Raw genomic sequence first — 26481 nt, forward strand, 5'->3', positions numbered from 1 at the left:
TTTCCTGTAATAATATCTGTTCTCTGTACAAGCAAAGGTGTGTCTGTGTTTTTCACATGTATTACACTGGTGAGTCTTATGTGTGGAATGGTGAATTCTATCTGTATCCTGTTATTCACCTACCCCAGTAAATCTCAGGAACAACTGACTCAGTCTTTTAGTTTTCTTAAACATTTCTTATATGTAAATCTATCTGGATGTTAAAAAATAGGTTAAAGAGTGTTAGATATTTCTGCAATCTATAGGAGGTTGCACAAGGAGTTCATGTTAAAAATATGAGCTTTTGTAGAATCACAGACTGGAAGGTATGCCAAAGATCAACTAGTCCAAACCCCTGACACTATAAGAACTCCTGCTAAAGCATGCCCAACAGGTGGTCATCCAATCTCTGTTTAAAAATCTCCAGCAAAAGAGAGCCCAGCATATTCCAAGGTAATCTATTCCATGGTTGAATAGCTCTTGTGGCAGGAAGTTCTTCCTAACCTTTTGGTGGAATTTCCTTCCTTTTAATTTGAACTCTATTGGTGGGGTTGTACCCTCTGGAACAGCAGAAAAGAAGTTCATCTTTTTCAAGATAGCCCTTCAGATACCTAAAGCTGAATTCATATCAACTCTTGACTTCTCTTCTCCAAGCTAAATATATCCAACTCCTAAGTCATTTCTCATAGGGCTTGCTTTCCAAGTATTTTACCATCTCGGTTGACCTCATCTAACCATGTTCAGCTTGTCAATGTCCTTCTTAAAGTCAGAAGCACAGAAGTAAACAGTATTCTATGTGGGGTCTGGCCCTGATTTGCTCAAGCAAGGGTACAAAATGAACTCATTGTTTTGTGGCTCCTTCCCTCACAAGTGAGAGAGGCTCTAAATGGAAGTGCAGTGAAAAGGAAAAAATCATTTACCATCTAATCTTTGAAAATATTTGATAACTCTTTGTATGTAAAGACAAACAGGGAAGCGACAAAGGCAAGAAATACCCTAGAACTTTATTTAGCTGAACTGTAGATCCGTCACACCATTACCTCAACTCCAACTGCTCTGTGGCAGAGAAATAATGAGCTGATATATCCAATATTGTTTTACTGTTATTTGATTACTTTGATTTTACATGCAAGCTCTGTTGGAAATACTTGTCTTCTCAAAGGTGGGATATGGAAAAATATAATAAATAAATAAATAAATAAATAAATAAATGATCAGTTGACCATATAGAAGCGGTTTTCCTACAGTACTCAATGGAGTGAAATGTCAGCCAGTTACGTTTAGAGAAGGCTTAGCATAAACCCTGGGGCTTTTTGCTTAAAAGAACCCACAATATGAACTGTGGTTTGTGTGTGTCGGGGGGGGGGGGGGGGGGAATGTTTAGCTTAGAAATACTTACACTGGCAACATAGAAGGGCTTATGGTCTCTACACTTTAGTCACATGGATAAAATCAATGTGTTAGCTTTCCAGAGGTGTCCTCCCACATCCCCAGTCTTCATAAGTCATGACAGCATTAATACTTACCACATTGTCAACAACACCTGTCCCATTGGGAAGCTGACATTCTTCTGCATGGCCATTACAAAAGCAGCTGCCCCGGACAATTAGGTCATAGATGGCATAGTGGGCAAACCGGTGGGGTTTCTCCAGCAGCCCTGAGCCTTGGCAGGGACACTCCTGCCTCTTTAATAGCAAGATCCGCAAATTGGTGAGCTTCAAAAGATCTTGCGCTTCAGGACTGTATGGGTCTTCAATTTTGTTGGTAGGTGTTAAGGCACGAAAAATCACCTGAAGAGGGAGAAAGAGAGGAAGAGAGAGAGAAAAAAGTGGTGATGAAACACAGTCATGTGGTTAAGAGAGGATGCACCTGTGATAAACATAAAAAGAGTGTTTTTTTACAGCTGTCTGACTGATATGGCTTCCCACCAAGAATCCTGGGAATTGCAATTTGGGAAGGATTCTCTGTTTGTGCACATGATGTGTTCATGGAAGTACTCAAGCCATTGACACAAGGGTTCCTTGAAGTAGAAAACAAACAAACCTCCACTGTGATTGAAAAACAAAAAAAAGATGGTTTTGAAGCTACAGTTTATGAATAATTCTTTACAGATTCAGAAACTACTGTTTTTATTGCCAGCAAAAAGTACTTTGAGTTCTCTCACACACCCTGTATTTTTGGGCAGCAGCAGGAATCCCTGTCTGGAGCTCTTATCTGTGAAGTGAAAGTAAAAGCTGCGCTGTGTAAAAACATTTCTCCCATTTCTTGTGGTCTTCAAGAATGAGGGCTTAGCTTCTGAAGGTTTAAAGGCCTCCACTATGTGTCAATAACCCATGGTAGATAAAACCTTGTAAAAATAATGGAAATCAGCTGTCTGACTCGGGAGCTCTATGCCTGACAAAGCATTGCAGAAAAGTCTGCAATGAATTTCATGCATTTCTTTGGCACTTGTCAAAGAAGATCATCCCTGTTCCTTCCTCTCCTCTCATCCTCTTCCCATATCTTGAAGGGACACTAACGTACAAACGGCCCAGAGTTCAAACTGGAGATGTCTCTTGCTCATGGGAGCAATGGGCAAATTGCCCAGCCTGTGTAAGTAGTGCAGGTGCTTACACATTCCCTGGTCAATGAAAGCATAAGAAAACAACACAGCCCCTTTCCGGCCAGCTGTCCACATTCCCTGGATGAATGGGACCATGTGCAAATAGCCCATTCTCTTTAGTACAGGTGCCCAGCATTCTTTTGATCGCCAGAATTAAAGGCCAGTGACCAAGTTTACTCAATCCACGTGCCTGCCTCAGCTTGGTTAATGGAAACAAAGGCTAACAGACCAGCTTATTCAGCTCAGATAGCACTTTTCCATTGTTGATAGAGAAGCACTGAAATTAAATATGAATTCAAAACCACTCAAGGCATATATCTGGAACTGAGATTTCCCCTTCTGAAGTTCAACATTCCAGAGCTCCAAATGGTCACATGGTCCTGAAATGCTGGCATGGTGTGCTTGTCTGCAAAATTGGCTTTTTCCTCTTTACTGTTGAACTTAGGGGTAACTGTTGAATGTTGTTAGCATGGCCATGTATACTAAACTGTAGAAGATGTGCCTGAGTTTGAAGGGTGGTTAGAACATGATTTCTATTTGGAGGGCTATCCAGTACAAGAAATATTACATGCTACACAGTTATAGCACTATGATTCCACTTTAGCTGCCATAGCAACACCCTATGGAGTGGCAGTGTTTGCAGCTTAGGGAGAAGCATTCAGAATGCTCAGCCAAAGAGCTCTGTTGCTTCTTCAACAAGCTACAAACCCTAGGATTTCACAGGATGCACCCAGGGCAGTTAAAATGGAATCAATGTGGTACAACTCTCTAGAGTGAAAGGCCGCAAGTCTGTTTTAAAGATAAAGAAACATAAGAGAGGAAATCAGGGGCCTTGAAGGGATCCCACTAACAGGACTCAGACAACACATTAGGATGAGGTGAATTGTATTTCTATTTAAATTGTAGTCTTTTTTTCTAAATTAGCATATATGTCAGTTTTAGGCAGCCTGTGTCCTCTTCTGTCTTATTTTCCAGCTTATATTTCCCCTTGTTTATTAAAATACTTCCTCCCTTTTGGCAATGCAAGAGTGGCCATCTGATGTGTATATCAGAAAGACAACTTTTAAGATGAATTTATTAACATTTCTAATTTAAATCCATCCAAAGACTTCTGGCATTTATGAATAATTTAAAGCAAAATACATATTGAATGGATGGACTAAAATGGCACGCTTCCTTCTGTGAAATATGCTATCTATCCAAAAACATAAGTGAAGCAGCAGCCAGTAATACCGTACCTAAGTCCAGCAGAGTGGATATTGTCCTCCAGTGTCTCCCCACATCCACCCTAGTCCAGAACTTCCATTCCGTGGGAGCCCAATGTGATTACATTCCACACAGAGATCCTATTATCTCCCAACAATAGATATTATTATATTATATTATATTATATTATAGGTGTCAGTAATATAAGGTTATCAAAAAAGTAATTTAAAATAATTTTAAAATAATCTAATAGAGTTAGCCTGCTTTGGAATAGCGAGTGGGAAGGGTAGAGAGTAGGTGAATCATGCACCATCCCACCAGGTGACTGCTGTAATGCTGGAACTTAGATGAAGAAACTTCTTGCATCTATGCAGCTGTGCTATAATAGTGACATTAAGAGCCATTGATGGGGTTTGCCCATCGATGAAAAGAAGCACTACAGTAACGAATGGAATGCAGGGCAGCAGAAGTATGGACACAGCGTTATCTGATAAGTACCAGCCAAAGATGCTTTTATTCTGTTAAAGTTTCACTTTTTAACCTGGTGTGATAAAGTCCTGAGTTCAAATTATGTCTGCACTTTGGACTCAATGTGAAGCAATTGAAGTAAGCCAGGATGAAAGAGGAAAGTGAGAGGAGGAGAAAGAAAGCAGGACTTTTTAAAAGCAGCTGAAAAGATGAGATGATGGAGGATCAATCAGGACTGTCCATGCTAAATTAGGACAGTTAGAGGATATGTTGTTCTCAGCAGAATGCTGATTCTGTTTTAGAGAACAGAACATTTCTAATCCAACTAGATATGAAAGCTTTCCAGAGCAGACAATAGCCCCAGAATAATCAGTTTTCTGATCCTCATGTAGCCTGCTATTGTAAAGCCCTACTGAATTATCTGAAAGTTTAGGAAATTCCCATCATTCCCAGGAGACGGGGAATAGTTATAGTTTTGCAAACATATCTGGTTCAGGCTTTACTGTTCTTTTAGCTGCTTGTTCTGAAATTTCATGTGCCATCAGATATTCAGTGCTCAGCAATGAAGTTTGCTGGGCTTCTTCAACTGGGTCCCTCCTGTCATCCTTCCATGCAACTTAAGTATGCTATGCCGGTGTGTGCTTCTGTGATTAGTTCATACCATCATTTTGTCTGGGAAATTAAGCTCAACACTGAGAAAGGAACAGGTGTCTTGGCTCTCTTTTGCAGAAAAAGATGTACAGTGCTACTGACTGTGAAAAAGAAGGCAAGAAGATTCCTTGTTCATAAAAAGTTTGCTTTTTACCAGTTTTTGATAACCAGCCAAGAGAATATAATTCTAGCCAGGCCAGAACAATTCTGGCTGGTTGGTTGAAACCAGTAGCCACTTGGTTTGCCAGCTTGTCATGCCCCAGTTTTCCAGCTGCCTACTTGGCTACATGCCTGTTCAACTTTTGCTTGCTTCCCCATTGCCCACCATACCTGGCCAATTCTCAGTTCTGCCTCTGAACATCTTGTCTTCTATTTATGTTCTGTTTTTTGCTGCTTGATCAGGCCCATCTCTTGTGTTGTCACATAATAATAATAATAATAATAATAATAATAATAATAATAATAATTTTATTATATACCGCCCTTCCTATGATCAGGGCGGTGCACAACAAATCAAGACAAATACAATACATCTTCAGATACAGATACAATAAAACTATAAAACCAGTATTAAAACCTAATCAACCAGCTACCGCTGGTGTCAGAGGGGGGGAGGACTAGCTGGAACTTGTGTCTGGGAATGCCAGTCGGAACAGGAAGGTTTTTAATTCCCTCCTGAACTGGGCCAGGGAGGTGGCCGAGCGGAGCTCTATGGGCAGCGTATTCCAGAGGGTCGGGGCGATGATGGTATATGACCTCCTTGCTGTGGAGGCCAGTCTAGCCCCTGGGACCCTCAGTAGTTGCTGCCCAGATGTTCTGAGGGTGCGGGGCGGAATGTATGGGAAGAGGCGGTCCTCTAGGTATCCTGGGTCCAAGCCATGTAGGGCTTTATAGGTTATAACCAACACCTTGTATTGCACCCGGAAGCGAATGGGCAGCCAATGCAGATCTTTAAGTATAGGTGTAATATGACTGGCCCTGGATGTACCAGTGACCAGTCTGGCTGCCATATTCTGTACCATCTTCCCCACCTGTTCTCCTTTCCTGCCTGTTGTAGTAAAACAAATTCAGTGTCTCATCCAACAACTGGGGGGGGACAGTCCTAGGATTCAAATGAGGACAGGAAATACAAGATACCTGGACTGCAAATAGATGGAAATCTCATCTCTGTTTCCCATTCTAACACTAGTCCCATTCAGTAGTGGTTTCCATGTCAGGGGGCAGTAAATCTGCTCCAGGCTTTAGTCCAAAGAAGGAGCTATCTGAGGTACATAACCTGTTTGGGGACTGCGTATTTCCTTTAAAGTCTGGACTAAAAGCCAGAGTGGTTTCACCACCTCCACTTATATGCAAGACACCAGCTTCCGCTTGTTTCATTCCTGTTGGAACTTTGTAAACATTTGGCTGCTGCCTCTCCAGGACTAACAGACTGACAGCCTCCTGTGGATCAATGTGGAAGCTATTGCATGAAAAGAATTCTAAACCCTGTCTTTCTCGTATAATCCAAAATGATGCTGGAGAAATTTGCTCTGTTAGAATTTCAGTTCTTATCTACCAAATGCTACTGTTTTAAATCCCCAGCTGCAACTGATAATGAAGCTGAGCATGTCCTTCTCTGAACATAACAACGGTGATGATAGTGGTGGTCATGATGAAAATAAAGAATTTAGGAGCACCTTGGAGCTATGTAAGCTCTAGAGTTCAAGGATACTGACAACATGGAATGGGGTCCAGAGAAGGGTGATGAAAATGATACAAGGTCTAGAAAATAAGCCCTATGAGCAAAGTCTAGCTTGGGGCTCTTTCACACTATGAAATTATAGTACTATGATTCCCCTTTAATTTCCATGGCTGAATCTGTCTCGAAACCTGGAATTTGTAACTTGCTGAGTCACTAGAGCGCTATGGCTAAGAATTGTAAATACCTTTCCCTAAACAAAACAAAAAAAAAAAATGCAAGATTCCATTGGAAGCTGCTATTGCAGTTGAAGAAGAGACAGAGAGCTATAGCAGTATATGTAAAAGGGCCCTACAAGAGAAGACTGAAAGGTCATATGGTAGCCACCTATGACTATTTGAAGGAATGCCATGTAAAAGATGGAATGAGATTGCTTTCTTCTGCTCCAGAAACCAGAAGACAAACCAATGGATTCAAATCTGAGTCAAGTGTGAGTACTGATGATGTGGATAAGCTAGAGTGAGGAAAACAACTTGCCCTCTTGATCCTTGCCCTTCATGGTTGGCCATCCAGGGGTAGGATGTTCCTGAGGGACATCATCAATGCATCCCCAAGATGGTCATGTTCCATCTTGTCTGAAGGAAGCGCTCCTGAAAAGACCTTCCCTTGACTCTCTGGATATGAACAGCTAGAGGCCAGTTTCTTTACTACCGTTTTTGAGCAAAGTGATTGAGAGGGCGGTTGCGTTTCAGCTCCAAGCTGTCTTGGAGGAAATTGATTATCTAGATCCATTTCAAACTGGCTTTAGGACAAAATCTGGAGTTGAGACTGCCATGGTTGCCTTAGTTGATGACCATCGTCTGGGCATCGACAGGGGTAGTGTGACCCTGTTGGTGCTACAGGATCTCTCAGCAGCTTTTGATACAATAGATCATGACATCATCTTGGATCGCCTGAGAAGGTTAGGAACTGGAGGCACTGCATTGCAGTGGTTCCGTTCCTTCCTCTCAGGCAGATTCCAGAGGGTGATGCTCAGGGACAGTCACTCTATAAAAAAAGAGCTTAATTGTGACATCTCTCAAGGCTCCATCCTGTCCCCGATGCTAATATATATATATATATATATATATATATATATATATATATATAGCCGCTGGGGGCTTTATCAGTACGCTGATGAAACCCAGATTTCTCCATGTCTTGTTTTTCAGGTCTGACTTCAGATGGTGTCTCTCCTCTCAATGATTGTCTTAAAGCAGTAATGGACTGGATGAGTTAAAAAGAGATTGAAATTGAATCCAGACAAAACAGAGGCACATAGAGTAGTGACCCAGAATCCAGGTATAGGGATACAATCTCCAGTCCTGGACAGGGTCACACTTCCCTCAAAGGACTGTGTTCGCAGTCTGTGGGGTGCTCCTTGATCCGTCACTCCAGGTGACAAATTAGGTTAATGCCTGTTATCAGCTTTGGCTGATATGCCAGCTGCACCCTTACCTGGATGTTAGGAACCTTGAAACTGTAGTACATGTGCTAGTAACCTTCCGTCTCGATTTCTGTAATGCACTCTTCATGGGGCTACCCTGTGTTTGGTTCAGAAACTCCAATTAGTACAGAACATAGCAGCCAAGCTGGTCTCAGGTACAACTAGAAGAGACCATATAACACCAATTTTGAAATTGCTTCACTGGCTGCCTATCAGTTTCCAAGCCCAGTGCAAGGTGTTGGTTATCACCTTTAAAGCCCTAAATGGCTTGGATCCAACCTATCTTTGGGACCACCTCCTTCTGCATAATCCACCCTGTGCACTCTGGTCCTCTGGGAGGAATTTGCTGCAACCTATAAAAATGAAGTTGTCACCAGATGAGATCCATCACATTACCACTTTGAACAGCTTTTAAAAAGCTGTTAAGATGGATCTCTTCTGGCAGGCCTTTCCTGAATAGATCCCCAACCACCAAAAAATTATTGTTTGTTTTCTTGTCTTTATTTTATGCTATGTTTTAAATTGTAAATCATTTAATTGTGGGATTTTGGGATACAAGAATGTATGTTTTAATGTAAGTCACCCCAGTTGGGGCGGGATAAAAATAAATTTTATTATTATTATTTAAATCACAAGAAATGACATTCCACTAAATATTAGGAAGAACTTCCTGATGATAAGAACTATTTGATAGAGGAATAGGCTTTTCTAGATGATGGAGGACCATCCTTTTTAGAGGTCCTCAAAGAGAGGTTGAATGGCCATCTCTTGGGGATGTTTTAGTTGTGTATTCCTGCATGGTAGAGAGTTGGAGTAGATGGCCCCTGCAGAACTTTCAACTGTATAATTATGTGAACCAACAATGCAGAGATGCTTCCTCCTTCTCTTCAGGAGATGGCATGTCCCCACCCCCATTTCATTGCTGTTTTATCTCTACCAGAGGGGGTCATCTTCATTCCAGAGACAATGTCCCAGATATTTGATTTCCTACCACTTGTGTGTCCATGTTTTGTTTCTCCATCCTTGATGGAGATTATTCTGTTGTTATAACCTGATCTCTCAGTCTAGAGTTGGCATGAAAGATGTGGCCACAACAAAAGCGCCTCTTATCAGGAATTCAAACAGAAAGTCAAGAAAGATGAGTGAGTCATAGATTCAGGATACTTCTTACGCATGGCCTCCTATGGCAGATTATCTTTGTCTTGAGGAAAGAGACATTGCAGGCCATTCTTAAAATGTCATAAAATTAATGAGGGAGAAATATATCTTGCAAATGGAAGATATGAGCAATATTTTTTATTTTTTTTTAAATAAATAAATTTTCCATTTGCATGTCCTAAGCAACCAACTGAAATCAAAATTGTGTAATGATAGTGAATCTGTACAAAACTACCAGTGACATTTAAAACCCTTAACAGATTGAGACCAGATTACCTGATGGAATGCCGTCTCCCATGTCAACCTACTCTTTCACTGATACAAAAAAACCTCCCAGTTCAATTACCTGAATGGGTATAATCTGGCAACAACCAGGGAAGGTCCATTTCTGCTGTGATTCTCTGTCTTTGAAATACCTTCCCACAGGGCTAGACCAATGATGAAAAAACCCACTAGGTCTCAGAGACTGCTTGCATTCTTGTACACTAGGTATTTTAACATAGCTGGTGACAATCCACAGCTGCTTCTGCCCTCCTCCTGACAGTCATATAGTGTCTGGCCATATCGAGATAGCCAGCACATCTCAATGAAGGGATCCTCTGCACATCCCAGGGTCCTCTGAAAATGTATACATCTCTCATGTGCTGGCTATCTCAACATGGTTGGTGATAATCCTCAAAGGTCCTCCACAGGATCCAGAGGCTGACCTAATTGCTCTATGCCAGCTAGATGAACCCAGCCAGCAATAACCCTTAGTTGTCTCTCCCACCTCCTGCCCATTGTATGGCTATGTTGGGGTAGGAGAGGCAGGTAAGAGGTAAGTCAATGGAAGAGACTTTCTCTGCTCTGTGACAATGTCTTTGAAAACTATACTTTTCAAAGACATTCCAGCAAATGGGAGGAAATTGGTTAAATAATCCATTCTCTCCTGCAAGAATGAATACTTTAAATAAGCAGATTTTTAGGGTAGTCACAGGAGGAAGTATAAAGCTGGATGGTTGGTCTAGGTCCTCTTTTTCTGCCCTGGCATTTGACATTTCCCGTGTCCATAACAGGAACAGAAAATGGTGGCCTACCCTTCCTCTGTCATTATTTTTATTTTATTTATTAAAATATTTTAATCCTGCTATATATCACAAAATCTCAGACCAGCAGATACATCATTTTTTTTAAAAAAAGTAAGAAATAGTCTAATAATGTAAAAAGTCTAAAACATAAAGCAATTTAAAAAAAGTTTGAACCCATATATCTGTAACAAGACCCTTAGACCTCAAAGGTTTTGACAAAAAGTCATCTTTTAACTTGATGCTAGAATGAGGGCAGTGCTTGTGGTGATCAGGGCTCCAAGAGGAAGGTATTCCACAAATGGGGCTCCACAGAAGAAAAGTCTCTCTCACAAATACACTATGGTTTTTCTTCCATGGGTGTGAAACACAAAACATTTCAGTGCTCAGTCAGAAGATCTTAATGCTTGGGCGGATGTAGATAAAGAGAGGTGCTCCTCTAAGTATTGAGGTCAGATGCCATCTAGGACTTTAAATGTAATTATCATCACCTTGAATTCAAACCAGAAGCATATAGACAGCTAGTGCAATTCTTTTAAAATCTGGGCCATATGATTTCTGGACTCTTGGTATCAGCATTCAGCAACCTAGATGCTGCATGTAGTACTAGCTGCAGTCTCAGTGACATCTTTAAAGGCTGCCTGCATGTTAAGTGTACTGCAGTATGTGGTGTATGAACTACTGCAGTCAGAATATCCCTTTCTCACAAAGGCCATAACTGTTTGACCAGCCAAGATACTCTCTTAGCCATGGAATCCACTTGGACATGCTGTGACAGAGGTAGATGTAGGTGTACCCTCAAGTTACACAACTGCTCTCTTAAGAGCAGGGCCACCCAACCTGGGGATAGGGAGAGCGATTGCTTATACATTGTGTGTATCCAAGAATCACCAGACCACACATGCTGAATCTTTTCATGATTCAGCTTCAGACCTTATGGACACGATCATGACATACAGTATTATGATTGGCCCGTAACTTAAAAATATGTGTTGTTCTCAACTTCATCCAACATTCAGATGTTACTTACTTTGCCTTCTCAACATGAGGAAAATAAAAGATCTTGCTCTCCCCTCCAGACATGTTGATTTTTGCACAAAGAAAGCAATGGTGGAGGGAGGTGGGATTAGGTGTCACCCTGATAGCATGTTGAAGCAAGCAAGCAAAATAATTCCTGAATAAGGCTTGTATGAGTACATATTTTGCAGATCTTGCATACAGAGTCCAGCTATGTACAGTTTGTATAAGAGGCCTAATGAAGACACACAGGTCAGTGATGAATTTAAAGAACACAATTCTGACCTTGTTCTCTACATGTTATATTAACTAGCATCTCCTAAAGGAGCAGCAGGGGTGACAAATGGGCACAGTTACAACAAGCTATGGTCTCTTTCACACTGCCCAATTATATCACTTTGAGATCACTTTAACTGTCATGGCTGCATCCTAGGTAATCCTGGGATTTGTAGTTTGGGAAGGGACTAGATCACTCTGGCAGATAATTCTAAATAACTCACCATAAACTACAAACCAAGCACTCCACAGGATACAGCCATGACAGTTAAAGTGGTATCAAAGTGCTATAATTCTGTAGTGTGAAAGAGACCCATCATTAGCCTATAACTAACAAGATGTGCTGTTCAAATGACAGGTGTCAATTTAATCCTTTTACTCTTAATAATCTATTTGTTTATTGTATTGGTTAGCTTCTTTTTTTAAATGAGTTCTGAGGAAAATGATGGACTTATTTTGTTTCTTTGATTTTTACCTCTATTCTGCTTTTCATCCATAGCTGTTCTGATAGTAGACAGAAAGAGGTTTTTAAAACAATGCATTTTAAAAAATGAATTGGAATTCAGATTTCGTCACACTTAGACTAAATACTGAAGTTCAAAATGAAGAACTTCAGACTAAACACTTCACACTAAAGGCTGAAGTCATACTTCAGCCCTGCTGAAATCAGAGGGCCTGCTCTAAATAAGATTAAATTTTGATCCAACTCAACAATTAAAAAAGAAAAACAAAGTGGCCTATAGTTATTTAATTCAAAATGGCCAATAAGGGCTCTGAAAAACTACAACCAAGCATCTTGTCCATATCTTTCAGCAACAACCATCCAATAAAACTTGCTAAGATGAGGACCTGCACAGTTTTGCTGAAACTCAGGAGCCAAAAGAAACTGTGGCCTGTTACAGACTGCCAAAATAAAGCTGCTTTGGGTCTCTTTGGAGGTATGCTATTTAAATGATGCATGGGTCCTAAGAGTCCGGAGGTCGTGCCAAAACCACACTCCATTCCTAAGCACTGGAGTGCAGCTTCTGGATTCTTAGGATGCATGCATCATTTAAACAGCATACCTCCAAAGAGACCTGAAGCAGCTTTACTTTGGCAGTCTGTAACAGGCCTAAGTTATCCACATAGAAATCGAAAACATTATCATAGCAACTGCCCACCCCCATCAGAAAGGGACAAAGATGTAACACAATGCTTGCACAATTCCAAATATCTAACAAGAACACAGTTTCAGTTCACTACCTGTCGTAAAGGCAACGAAGAAGAAAAATATCTGATCTTCAACTTATTTCCTCTGGTCTGCACTGGCCAAGGGCAGCTCAGAGTAACCTGTCCCCACAGCTGCTCTGACCCTCCCCTGTTACAAAGGCCCTCCATTCCAACACTAGGATCACACAGATTTCATGTAGAACAGCCCAGTGCATCTGCTGCTATGGGTTGCTTCACTCTGAGGTCAGAATGAGGTGCCCAACAATGATCACATGGCTAACCTAACCCTAAAGCAAGCAACCGGTGGCAGCAACTGATGCACTAAGATACTCAGTGGGATGTGTTTTAAACCACCACCTGGCTTCAGAATGGAGGGCTCCAGGAAGATCTGGAGCAAATAGCATTTTTTTAAAAAAAATCCATTTTAGAAGAGATATATCCCAGTTCTGGTGCTGAATGGTCTGGATATCATCTAGTCTGTTCACACCAGAACCAGGATTTGAGCTGTGCATTATCTGGTCTCCCTGCCAAGAGGATGGGAGGAGGTCGTTTTATTTGGCCTAGGTTTGGGGTTTAAAAGGAATTTCCCCAATCATAATGATGATTGCATGAATGAGTAAAAAATAAAATGCTCTGAAAACATATGGTCCCAAAATAGCAACTTATGTTGCCAAAGTCACTATGATGATCTTGTGGTATGGATATCTCTCTGGGCACTGCGACTGTGAGTTATCAAGCTCAGTTCACACACAGACACACGCTGTAGAGTAACTGCATTCAAACAGTACAGTAATTACATTGGGTGTTTGCCAGTCTCAGTCACATTTGAACCAGTTACCTAGAATGAACTCTGATGGACAAAGAAGAAAGCTTGTCACCCACTGTTTCTGAGGAAATCTCTTTGATGGCTCTAGCAGCATCTGGTGCCCAGAATTTGTTGAAACAAAGAGGATGTGATTTTTATTAGCACCTGGATAGAAGACTGTCAAGACTCCAGGATGAGGCACTTTGGACATCTGAGGTGGCTAATCAATGTAAATTCTCCATTTTTTTAAAAGTGCTTCTCTCTCCCATTTTAAAGGAAGATTGATCAGTTCAAACAGGAGTAGTGCTCAGCCTCTCTCCTGCCCCTGTTTCCATTTGGTTCTGACAAAAAAAGCAGGAGCTTTGCTAGACATTTATATAATAATGCAAGGATGAGAGCTCTATTCACTATCTGCTATCCAGTATGTCAGGAAGTACAGAAATAATGCTTGGAAAAACAGATCCGATCCCTGGCTAGTTTACAAGTGGAAGAGGAGAAGGAGGAGGAGGAGGAGAAGCAGCATATTGATGTGATTCATTAAAAGAATATGATCTCTTTTGCATAGTGCCCAACCACTGATTTGTCCCCATCACCGATGTTCTCGCTACGAAACCACATTCAACCCATTCATCCATAACCACCCCTGCTCTAAGCCTTTTCTCTGGGGAAGCAGAACCTGGTGGTGCTATCGATGTGTTTATTCTGCTGGGGTTAACTGCTTCCCCCACCCTGCCTCTGCATTTTATCTCCTCTGTAGCTCAAGTTCAGGGAAATGCTGAACAGACAGCCCTAATCATAACATTTGGGCACTTGCCTTTAGGACTGACTAATCCCTTCACCGATCTTTTCCAGCTGGAAGTTGGAATGACTAAAGAATTGCAATGAGCATTTTGGCCATGGTGGCCAAAGCGGATCTGCTGCTGATTCAACTATCCTGTTACTCAATAGGTGGCCCCTGAGGTGGGGTTGGTTTAACCTGTTGAGTGCTTCCAACTCATGACTATCATGATCATTGCCACTGCAAAATATCTGCTCTGATAATTGGAATGCTACCTGATCAAAACAATTGCTGGCAGGTTGTGGCATCCTGCTCTAGCTGTATGTGCACATTTTATGTTGTCTTGGGAAGCTTGTGGTTTTTATCACATGGAGTAACACGGCAGGTGGATGATCATGTCACCAGATCCAGATAAAAGTCCAAAGGGGTGACCTCTCTCATGCAACAGCATTCTGGGGTTGACACAGTAGTTGTTTGCATATACATGCTACGTAACCAGAGATTTGGAAAGGTCTCAAGGGCCAACCAGTCCATTCTTCCCATTCCTACTCTTCCTGGTGCTCTTCAGTATATTGCCAGGGTTTGTTTTCCATCTTTCCAGCCACAGCCCTGGAGCACTCCAGAATCAAACTTGACCAAAGTTGTCATATCTTGCTGCAGTGATGGAAGAAAGTGTTCCTCCTGAACTATTTCCTACTGCACAATTGTTAAAGGAACAGGAATGTCCTTCCACTGAGGACTTGGCACTCTGACCACTCTTTATCAGGCAAAGAAAAAAATCTGGAAACCATGCCCTATGAGGAAAGACTTAGGGAGCTGGGGATGTTTAGCCTGGAGAAGAGAAGGTTAAGAGGTGATATGATAGCCCTGTTTAAATATTTGAAGGGATGTCATGTTGAGGAGGGAGCAAGCTTGTTTTCTGCTGCTCCAGAGACTAGAACAATGGATGCAAGCTCCCTTCCTGACAGTAAGGGCTGTTTGACAGTGGAATATACTCCCTCAGAGTGTAATGGAGTCTCCTTCCTTGGAGGTCTTTAAGCAGAGGCTGGATGGCCATCTGTTGGGGATGCTTTGACTGTGATTTCCTGCATGGTCTGGGGTTGGACTGGATGGCCCTTGCGGTCTCTTCGAACTCTACGATTCTAAGTTAAAAAAACAAGGAGATCCCAGGTAAGCATTAGACGGAATGTCCTAGTGGTAAGAGCTGTTTGACAGTGGAATAAATCCTCTGGAAGATGGTAGATCTGCTTTATTGGAGATGTTTACTCAGTTTGATGGTCACCTCACGGGGGTTCTTTAGTTGTGGATTCTATTACTGGCTGTGAGATGAACTAAATGGCCCTTCCAAGTCTTTGAATAGAAAATCCATTAGTTGATCCACAGAATCCACAGATGTTTTGTTTATACTTTTTTTAAATAAAAGCACCTGCTATCTTTTTAAGGTAAGGTCTGGGGAAGCATTGGATAACAGATCTCAAACATGTTTGTCAAGCAAGGTATATTTAACACATTGCTAAAGCAATAGCAACCTTGTGCAGGCATACCCAGTTTCTCTCTCCTTGTGAATTCTAGTTGACAAGTCCATTTCACTGGCGTCCTTTGTCACCCATACTTGCACATGAAATGAATGGGATTTTAAGGGCTTTATATTTTGTACATTTTAGCAGAAATGAAAACAAACAAGTAAGCAAATGAAGTCTTTGCATTCTGTGGTGCAGGAATATCCTGACCTGCACTTCCTCTGACTTTAAAGGGGAATGTCACAATGGACAACCTTCCTTTGCTCTAAACTTTGTCTTCAAGAGTGACTCCTTGTTCTCATTTCCGGATGTTCTACTTTATTAAAAAATGTGCTTCTAATTTCCCAGATCCTCACATGTACCCACTGACAGTATGAAAAAGAAAATCTTGTATCTTTTCCCATTTCTCTCTCATTTGAGACCTTAAACTCTATGCCAGCCTGCTTCAATCTTGAACCTAAGCTTATTCTTTTGATCACATCTTAAGTTTAATTGGTACAATGTAGGTGAAAGTTAAACTAGAAACCTGATCATATGTGACTGAAGAACTGCATAAACCTGGCCAGATGATGTGAAATAAACTTCTCTTGGTAACAGCAAAAGAGCACATATGATATTCAGAGTAAATATCTATGCCTGAATCATTGTTTACTATTAAAACATACTGCATCATCAAACTGATGAATGCCATGCAACTTTGTGTATATTCTTCATTTTGTGGTGGTGGTGGGGGCAGTGGGGCAGAAACTATGGCACGTTACAGACCGCCCCTTTGGGGCGGCCTGTAGGCGCACCTTTCCCCGCCAGATCGGGGCCTCAACGGCCAGAGCGGCAGCTGCTGAAGCCCCGATCCGCCGTTTTCCGGGCTGCGGGGAAGCGGCAAAAGGCCCCTTCCCCGCAGCCTGGAAAGGGGTGTCCTTGGGGCTTCAAGCCCCAAGGACACCCCACGGCGGCGGGGAGAAGGAGAAAGGGGCTGTTTGAAGGCTGCGCCCAGCGGACCAAACCAGGAAGGAGCTCCGAAACGCCCTAGGCGCCCTGCCATGACCCCAATACGTCACAACCGCGCCACCTCGTTTGGAGGCGGCGCGGTCATCATGTATCGATGACGGCGGCCGTGTGGAACGGCCGTCGCCATTTTGTACGCGCACAGCGCTCACTAGGATTAGGGCGGTGCAGAAGCACCGCCCCGTCTTAACCCTAGTATGCGCGCAGTGCGTACTTTTAAGCCCGTATGTAACGGGCCTATGGTTCTTCAAACTGTTATTGTGACTTCCTAGGTTCCCCAGAACCTCTATTGGGCATGCCCCCCATGGCTCATAAGGGGAAATATGCCACATTTTGACCCCTGAAGTTGTTTTAATTCAGGATAAGCTTTTTTCCCCAATTAGGAAATAATCTGGAACCTGACTTTCTGGTCATTTCCTGTTGAAAAGTATGGGCTGGAGGCCTTGAAGCATGGCAAAATTATTCTCTACCATCCCACATGGAGCTATAAGAAACATTATATTGGGTTTTTGTTCTTGTTATTTTTGCTTTCAAGGTTGTGGACAATGGAGTGCACTAGAGCTCTCTTCTGGAGGGCAAGGAAGCCCCCTAAGTCTCCATCACTTACCCATCCCTGCTGTAAAGGATTGTGTTGTCAGAAGATCAACTACAAGGCAATGGTTATACTGCCATAGCCTACACCTTTGAATGATGGGGACGAGTAAGAATCATGTGACTCATTTGGACAACTGTAACATTGGGTCTTCCAGGTTAGAACAAAACTTTACTTTTAAGCCTAATTCCCAAGGCTGGACAAAGGTGATTGAGGCCTTGGAGCAGTATCCAAAACAGAGCTCACTTTAAGTGTATGTGTGAGTTATTTTGGAAATGGTGACACAGAAATATAGTATTGTTCTAGTGTTCCATTCAAAATCTGCTACAGTCATACATACATACATAAATATGGAATATAAACCAAATAAAAATAAATTGTTTCATTGCCTGATACCATGCACACTTACTGTCCACAGCTGACTACATTATAGAAATATAGATGGCTATTTGCCATGACAGGTAGTATTTACATATTGACCCACAGTATTTTTGCCCTACACATCAGTTATTCTAAAATGTAACTGGTACATGTTGAATACAGGCAATATACATCCTGAAAGCATAATTGGAATGGCCAAGAGAAACTCATAAGTACACAGATGATGGCCTACTTATTGTGGGATTGCTGCATTTCTTTGGAAAATAAACTAGACTTTACTAGCCAAAACACTGACTGCATGTCTCCAGTATCATTTAAAAGTTCAGAGGCCCAGGGACAATTTGGCATGCCAAACTCATAGGAATGATTAAAAACGGATGGTCTGGCAAGCAATTGCAGGAACAACTGTTGCAAGACTATCCAAGGAGTTGTGTCATTGTAGCAAGGTACCTTAACACTACTGTACAAATATTGGTCATCACCACATGATCCAGCATGCTAGTAGTAATCCATTGAGCTGCTATGCAGTACAAAAAATGTGTGAAGATGTGCCATAGAGGTCAGACAGAAGAAAGCCTGAACACAATAGATGTCACACTGAAGATCTTTTGGAAAACATAAAACATAATACGTATGTCAAGTTGCTGTAAACATACTTGATGTAATGTAACAAACAACCAGAATTGAATTCCATCTGTCAGGCAACACACTTTACTTGACGGCTGTACTTGACATGCACAAGATCCTTCTGCAGAGACACACTATAGCTGAGACTACTTTTGGTATGAGGACCTGATCTGGAATTTATAAAAAATGGAGGCACTGGAAATATTCTTAGTCCCTTATGACAGTACAGAGCATAACTGTTTTACACAATAAAACTATCACCTGAAAATATCACAAAAGGTATATCTGAGTATCTGTTTTAAAATCTCTTACATGTCCTCTAAAAAGAAAACTGAGTAACTGAATCTTTTTTTTTAAATGTACCTTCAGTTCAACAAGAAATATCTGTGTGCATGTGCTGATGTAGACCTCGGTGCCCACAACTATCTGCATATGCTAGTGGTCATCAGTAAACAGGCTGGATAAGTTTTATGACACATATGGAGATGCTCATTCACCTGTGACTATGATGGCCCCATGAGCATCACCACAAGAGAGGACAAAGATTCATGCAAAATTTGCATATACTGCTATATTCATGTATAAATATATAAATGACTGTCTTGTAAGTAGAAATGCAATATGTCTATCCATTGTAGGAACCAGGTGTGTGTCCTCAGTATGCATTCAGGCGCTGACTGCTGATGGAGAAATTCAAGGCATCTTGTATTTCTCCTGGTGTCTTATATTTAAAATGGACTTGGACTGAAGAGTCCTTCAAACAGAGGGTGGCTTCAAACAAAGAAAAGTCCTCTGGTAGCTCTTCAAATGGAAGACCATCTTCCATGAAGAAGAACACATGGCTGCCATAAGTGTGTGGAGCTGCCCATAGCCAGCCTCTCCTGAAACAGTATTTCACTTTTTATTATGTATAATTTCCAGGTGAATATTGAAAGGTTTACTTATTGTCTGCTTACTTACCTCACCTCTGGTGCAAGGCACCACATCCGAATACCTAGAAGTACAAAGAGCACCATCTTCGGTGGTGTCATCTGGGAGCCCAAAGGTGGCTGTGCAGTTGGCAGAAAAGTATTTATAAGGCCTCCATGTCTGCCCGTAGTCTTGGGATCTTTCCAGCACCATGGCTGCTGGTCGAGGAGACTTGAACACTACAATGACATGGGTTAGATAGAATTCAGTTTCCAAATCCAGCCTGATTTCTTCCCGGTGTACTCCTTGTGCAGACTGCCACCAAGACATAGGGTTTAGAAAGAAGTCATCAGTCATGGCGTAAGGGAGGTGAGAATTATCAGGCTGGTTGGCATTACACTTCGTGCACCTGGGCTGCCCACAACCTTGGGAGGCTGGATGAAGGAGGTGGTGGTCAGGGTAAAAGCAGTAAAGTTCTGTGCTGTTCTGTCCACACATGGTCAGTGTGACTGGTGTCCTGCCTGTTGCTAGATTCCCCACGGCAGGATTGCAGGAATGCCCATCACAACGGAAGGCTCGTAGTGTCATTGAATCTGCAGTGGGAGCAGCAGGAGACAAAGTTAAGGAAAATTAGGAAAAAGAAATTTCCTTGAAGTTTCGAGATTCACACTGAAATGAGCCATAGTTCACCTGTCAAAACTCACTGGAGGACAAAGTGCACCTTGACCTGGAAATGTGTACATGTCCAAACCTTTCAGGGTAGTTTTTTTTTGGGGGGGAATAAAATATGTAGGAAGCTAAGTTTACACTTTTTAAAATGCCTAAAAATGCACACAGTTGGAAAGTACATACAAGCAAACTATAGTCAATAGAAAAAGATGTCAGTTAGGAAAAGATGTGCAAATAAATGCATACATAATGGGAAATATCTAGAGATTTGCATGTGTGAAGGAAAAACAAATTCTCGCAACTAGATAGGAAACAGGGTAGAACAGAAATGCAAAAAGGTGCAACATTGAATCCAAGAATTCTTTCACATCCTGATACTAAATCAATGTTCTGCACAGTTCTGTGTCCATTTTCTCAACTAAGACTCCTACAAATTACCTCATCACAATTTTCAGGCTATTGTCTCACTCAGTTCCCCTTCCTGCTTATCTTTTGCTACTCAAGCCGTTATTTTTAAAAAGGTGAAATTGTTCAAAATCTTGCATTTTGTACACAGAATAAATAATACAAAATTGTCAAAGGGATACAGTGATGCTCAGTATACAGTACATAGTTTATTGTGGTTTCAGAGCATCAAAACAACAAAAACTGGAGAGGGAAAAACTAAATTGCAGTCTTTCATTGATGGGTATAAACTGGTATCTGCAACAATGGCTGGTGACAAATTCCTTCATTCTGCAGTCTTAATGTTGCCAGACCATCTAGATAGCTAGGTTTTATCCAGATTCTAGACATGCCACTCAGTGCCTGTTTGGACCACCATTTGGCCAAGATTCCAAGCTTTTGTTCTTTCTTTTTTTTTAAAGTAAGTCTCTAACCTTGGAAAAGCCAAGATATGGGGGTGAAATATGGAGGCACTTTTTTGTCAGGACAGCCAGTGTGGCGTAGTGGTTTGTGCATTGGACTATGATTCAAATCCCTGGTCAGCCATGCAAACCCACAAGAAACGATTTGAAGGTACACAACAACAACAACAACAACAACAACAACTCATTTGTTAAATTATTCTGCAAGAAACAAGTCCTCCTAGGAATTTCAGACAAGAAGGAAGCAAGAGCAAGCAGTGACCAAGAAAAAAGCAAGGAATGCAGCATGAGGGTGCGAGGTGAAGCAAGGAAGGGAATAGCAGAGATGGGAGAGTGAGTGATGCAAGTGGTGATGTGGAAGAGGAAAGCAAGGGTTGTACTGAAAAGATGTGAAGTGAGGCAAGGGAGGGAGCAAGAGATGGGAAAACAATGAGCGTCAGAAGCAAGACAGCAAGAACCAAGTGAAAGGCATGCTTTGAGGATTGCATGATTAGGTGAGGGAAGGAGGAGCACAAGAAGTCAGCGAAGGTCACAGTGGAAGGGTGTCAGGCAAAGTGAGGGAATGAACAGGAGTGAAGCAAGAGTGAAGTGAAGGACAGTGGGGGAAAGAAGGAAGGGAGGGTGAGAGGTGTAATGACAGGAGGCAAAGAGTAAGAAAAGTTAATATGGTGAAGGACAGTGTTGAAGAAAGGGAGATGTGGTGTCATAAGGTGAGGAAAGGGGATAATGCAGTAGTAGAGTGCAAAGAACATCAGGAAAATTTTTATTAGTACACCCTAAGGTGAGACTAACAGCAACCCACCAGAGAGCATTTTCATCGGCTGCACCAATGTACTGGAATAAACTTCCAGAAGAGCTTCGTACGACCCCCACATTGGATGCCTTCAAAAAGGCTTTAAAGACCCACCTCTTCCGATTAGCATTTCCTTCGGACTCCTCATAGAGATTGTCTCCTCTGATACAAATGGTTAACTACAATTGATAGATTCCTTGCTTGTTTTACTGATGTTCGATTTTTATTGGCTTTTATTAATAGATACATTGAGAGGCTGTTTTTATGATGTGAAAGTTTTAAATGATTTTGTGAACCACTTTGATCGCCTCGGAAGAGTGGTATATAAATAAAGCATATTATTATTATTATTATTATTATTATTATTATTATTATTATTAAGAAATGGGGGCATAAGGTGAGTCCAGGGAGAGGTAAGAATGAGGAGCAGGTTGAGCTATGCACACAGCAAAGGAGGCAAGGACCCAGGAATAGCTGCAGAAGTCCTCCATGGGGAGGGGGACAGTGCAATCCATTGCTTCTGTGTTCTGCTTCCTGAGGTAACCATCTCATGAAGCTACTCTGAGTCGGGGAAGGGGGAGACGCAAGAAGAAAGAGTAGATAGAAGCTTATTAAGTGTAGATGTTTAATGTGACCATTGAGTGATTTTGGGCAAGTCACACACTCTTAGCCCCAGAAAACCCCATGATAGGGTCACCTTTGGGTCTCCATAAGTCAGAAACAACTTGAAAGCACAACAACAATAAAAGCAATGCTCAGAATAAGCTGAGACTGCTAGGCAAGCAGAATAACAAAAAGCGGTTTTCCAGTTACATTCAAGGCAAGAAAATGACCAAAGAGATAGTGGGGCTGCTGTTCAATAAGGATGGTAAACTATTAATATATCACAATAAAAAGGCAGAACTACACGATACCTACTTTGCTTCATCCACCACCACCTCCCGCCACCCCAAAAGGGAACTATGTGCTTCCCTGTAGCAACAGAGACTTTGGCGAGGGATCTGAATTGCAAATCAAGCTTCATAGAGAGTTAGTCGAATTCATTTAGCTAACTTAACTAAGTTCAAATCTGCAGGGCCAGACAATCTGCATCCCAACAGCTTGACAATAAAAGTTCTTTGGCATTGGAACCAATTGCCTAGAGAGGTGATGGGCTCCCTTTCTCTGGAACTCTTCAAAAAGAAGCTGGACAGCTACCTGCTAGGAATGTTTTAGCTGGAGATCCTGTATTGAGCAGGATGTTGCACTTGATTTCCTGTGACTCAGATGATAGTCACTCTCACACTTTCATGGATCTCTAGCTTTTTTCCATCAGTGAAAAAAAAAAAGATTGCAAAGAATAATGATCTGATGTGAATACCCTTGGAAGTGTCTGTGCATGACAAAATATTAACATTGCTGTTAATTTATTTCTACTGCACTAAGAATATACATGTCCATTTCATACAGTTTCTCTCTCTGGTTTTTAATCTCCACTGCAGTGCAGTTAGGTAGGTTTGCTGGGAAACAGTGGTGGCTCATAATCACATGAATATTCTATGACTAAGCAGAGATTTGAACTTAATTCTTCCTGTCTAGTACTTTAAACCTTACTCTATACTGGTTCTCTCAGATCAGTTGTAACCGTGTGTGTGTGTGTGTGTGTGTGTGTGTGTGTGTGTGTGTGTGTGTGTTTGAAACATACTGGAGAAAAAAATGCCACAATTATTTGCAAAAATATTTTGCAAATTCGATGCCTAGATCTGAAGAAGAGGAATGTGGCAACCCTCTGCAATCTCCAGTTTGAAACTGAGCCCTAAACCACAGACTGCATGACCACAATATTTGGTTTTACAAACAAACAAACACAATAACATCACCCAAAACTCCCCCTCCTTCCAACCACTGCATTTTGTACCATCTAACATAAAGAAGAGTTCTTCAACTCAAAATTTGCAATCTTCTGGGCATTTAGGTTGGACTTAACACAGGCATTACTAAACTTTGGGATTTTTAGTCTCCCTGCCCTGGATTTTAGATTTTCCTTAGCACTCTATAAGAAGCAGCTACCAGCAGGGGGAGCAAATAAAATCAGCATCCCCATAGCCACTTGGATTACTGTATATCAGTGCTAAGAGACAGATAGTGGAATAGCACTTTGTTTATTAGGCATTAACAGACTGAACTCATATTCAAAGAAAATAATCAAGCCTAATCCAATCACAGGGGAAAGTCCACACTATGTAATAAATCAGAGTCTGAAAGTGTGAAGAAAAAAACAGATCCCTGGTGGCAGATCAAGACCTTCATAGTTTAGTATCAAAGGTGTTAGAAGATCTGTCTGCATATTGATTTTACAGATTAATATGGCTATATCTTTGAGTTCTACCTTTATAGTTCCCCATTAGCCTATAATTCCTAAACCTTGAACTGGGTGGACAGAATGCTTGTCTTGTTAGGCCCCTTCAAGATACAAGCAGGGATGGAAAGTATGGGGCTCAACAGACCGCACCTTTCAGCACTGGATTTGGGGCTGCAGCAACTACATGCCACATCCCCAATCTGGCATTTCCACTGTGCAAAAAGGAGTTGCAAAAAGCAGCTCCTTTTTGAGCCATAGAAAGAGTGCCTTTGCCGCCACCTTATGGCACTGCTTTTGGTGCTGCATCATCTGGACGCAGCGCCAAAGGAGAAATGTGTGACGGCGGCATCAGGGCAGAGTCAGGGCATGCGTCATGTGGATGCCACACCCCCACTCTGCCATGAGGCCAGCATTTATCTCCAGTCTGTTCAGGCCCTCAGTGTCTTTTTAGATTGTAAGCCTGAGGGCAGGGAACCGTCTAATTAAAGACTGTATGTACAGCGCTGTGTAAATTTACACCGCTTTATAAATAAAGGTTAATAATAATAATCCTGATGTTGTTGTACTGCAGCTCTCATCAGTCCAAGCCACTGTAGTTAATAATGGGAAATGCTGGGAGATGCTATCCAACAATGCCTGGAGGACCCCAAACAGAGGTGTAGCAGAGCCAGGGCTTGTAGGGTTGATGCCCTGGGACTTTTTATAAGCAGAAACTGGGGCATTGTCTGCTGTTTCCCTGTTTCTTTAGAGTTTAGTTATAACCTTCAGTAACTGGAGGGGAAACAGATGTTCACAGCAATAATAGATTGCTATGAATTATCCATGTTATGATCTAAAGTACTGGCACACTGCTATTTCCAAAGGCGTTCACAGTAAAATGACTTTCATGACGACTTTTTATGCCTTTTCCAGAGCCTGTTTTCATGCTCAGCCTCTGTCTAGCTGGATAGTTTTCAGTAGCAATGGCATTGGGAGGATGGTGAAGGAGGGCTGGAGCGCAGGCTTTCATTGTCCAGTTATCGCAGTGATGTGTGCAATAAACAATGCAATGAAATGTGAGCCAGGAAAGTGTGGGATGATGATGATGATGATTTATATCCCACTTTCCCCTCCAAAGTTGGAACTCAAAGCAGCTTACTATTTTTTTAAAAAAAAATAGACTGATACAATATCGAAACACATTACTCATTACAAGAATAAGATAAAGGTTAAAAATTCTTTTCTAATCAATCTTGGGGGCTAAACAGACTGGTGTATGCACACCGGCCGCCCCCACACCAACATCACGCCACATGCCCAACTGTATGGTGGGGACATCATGGCACTCCATTGGCACAGCATTTAGACACACTGCACCAAAGGAGTGCCAAAAAGCAGCTGCCACCACAGCAAGAGCACCTTTCTGCTGATGGTAAAAGGAGCGGCATTTTGCCATTCCTTTTACCGCTGGCAAAGCACTGGATTGAGGCCATGGCGTGCAGTTGCTGCTGCAGGGTATTTGCAGCTGCCTATTTTAGTCCTTATACTTACAAGGTAGAGATCAGACTGTGGAAAAACAGAATAAAAATTGGTGATTACTCTGTATCCTGATTACTCTGCACATTGCAAGATTTGTTTGTTGTGAGCAACATATTTTATTTACTATCATATACTGTATCTAATTCACCCTGTTTACAGTTAATGGACAATGCTGAGTTTTTCACTTGTTTTTGATGCTAAGAAAATTCACATACATACTGCAGCCATTGAAGAAGACCATTGGTTGAAATGTGTCTGCCTGGAAATAATGGTGGATGTGAACCATAGGACACCAAAGGATTTTATTACCCACCAAGTTTCTCATCACAGGCAATTGTGATATTTGAGACTGATTACTGCATTCCCAGAGACCACACAACCTGCGTTCTTCTGTTGTACAGTATATTCATTGGACAGTACAACTTCAATATTATTTGGCTTATTTGACAGTTTTTAATAATAATAATAATAATAATAATAATAATAATCACACACACACACACACACACACTTTTAATATTATTTTCATAGACTGAGTTACATTTTATAATACCTAACTTTTTTTTCTTTCCAGAGAGCTCTGGTGCTACAACAAACTACAATTCCCAGAATCCCATAGCATTGAGCCACAGCAATTAAAGCGACATCAAAGTAGATTATTTCTGCAGTGTGGATGCAGCCTGAGTGATCTTGCACTGGGTACAGCCCAATTTACTGCACACTGCTGCTGTGATAACAGAAAGGTGGGAGGAGAATCCTTTAGATTTGTTAGCCACTCTGCGAGAGCACTTTAAACTAGAAGGTGGGCTAAAAATAGTGGAATAAAATTGTACAGTAAATGGACTATCTTTAGTCCTGCTTCTAGATTTGTTTTCTGTTATGG

The 26481-nt window shown here is 41.6% G+C and overlaps 1 protein-coding gene across 1 annotated transcript in view; it reads right to left on the bottom strand.

Moving 5' to 3' along the window:
- Positions 1 to 26481, bottom strand: part of LOC121923346 (netrin-4-like) — a 95971-nt gene that overhangs the window by 56694 nt on the left and 12796 nt on the right. Inside the window, exons 3-4 of the mRNA XM_042453689.1 lie at positions 19463 to 20004; positions 1506 to 1769 (exon numbers count right to left, since the gene is read on the bottom strand). Of these exons, the coding sequence (XP_042309623.1) occupies positions 1506 to 1769; positions 19463 to 20004 (806 nt within the window). The remainder of the gene's footprint in view (positions 1 to 1505; positions 1770 to 19462; positions 20005 to 26481) is intronic.

This window comes from Sceloporus undulatus, chromosome 2 (assembly GCF_019175285.1).
Source record: "Sceloporus undulatus isolate JIND9_A2432 ecotype Alabama chromosome 2, SceUnd_v1.1, whole genome shotgun sequence".
Classification (NCBI taxonomy): domain Eukaryota; kingdom Metazoa; phylum Chordata; class Lepidosauria; order Squamata; family Phrynosomatidae; genus Sceloporus; species Sceloporus undulatus.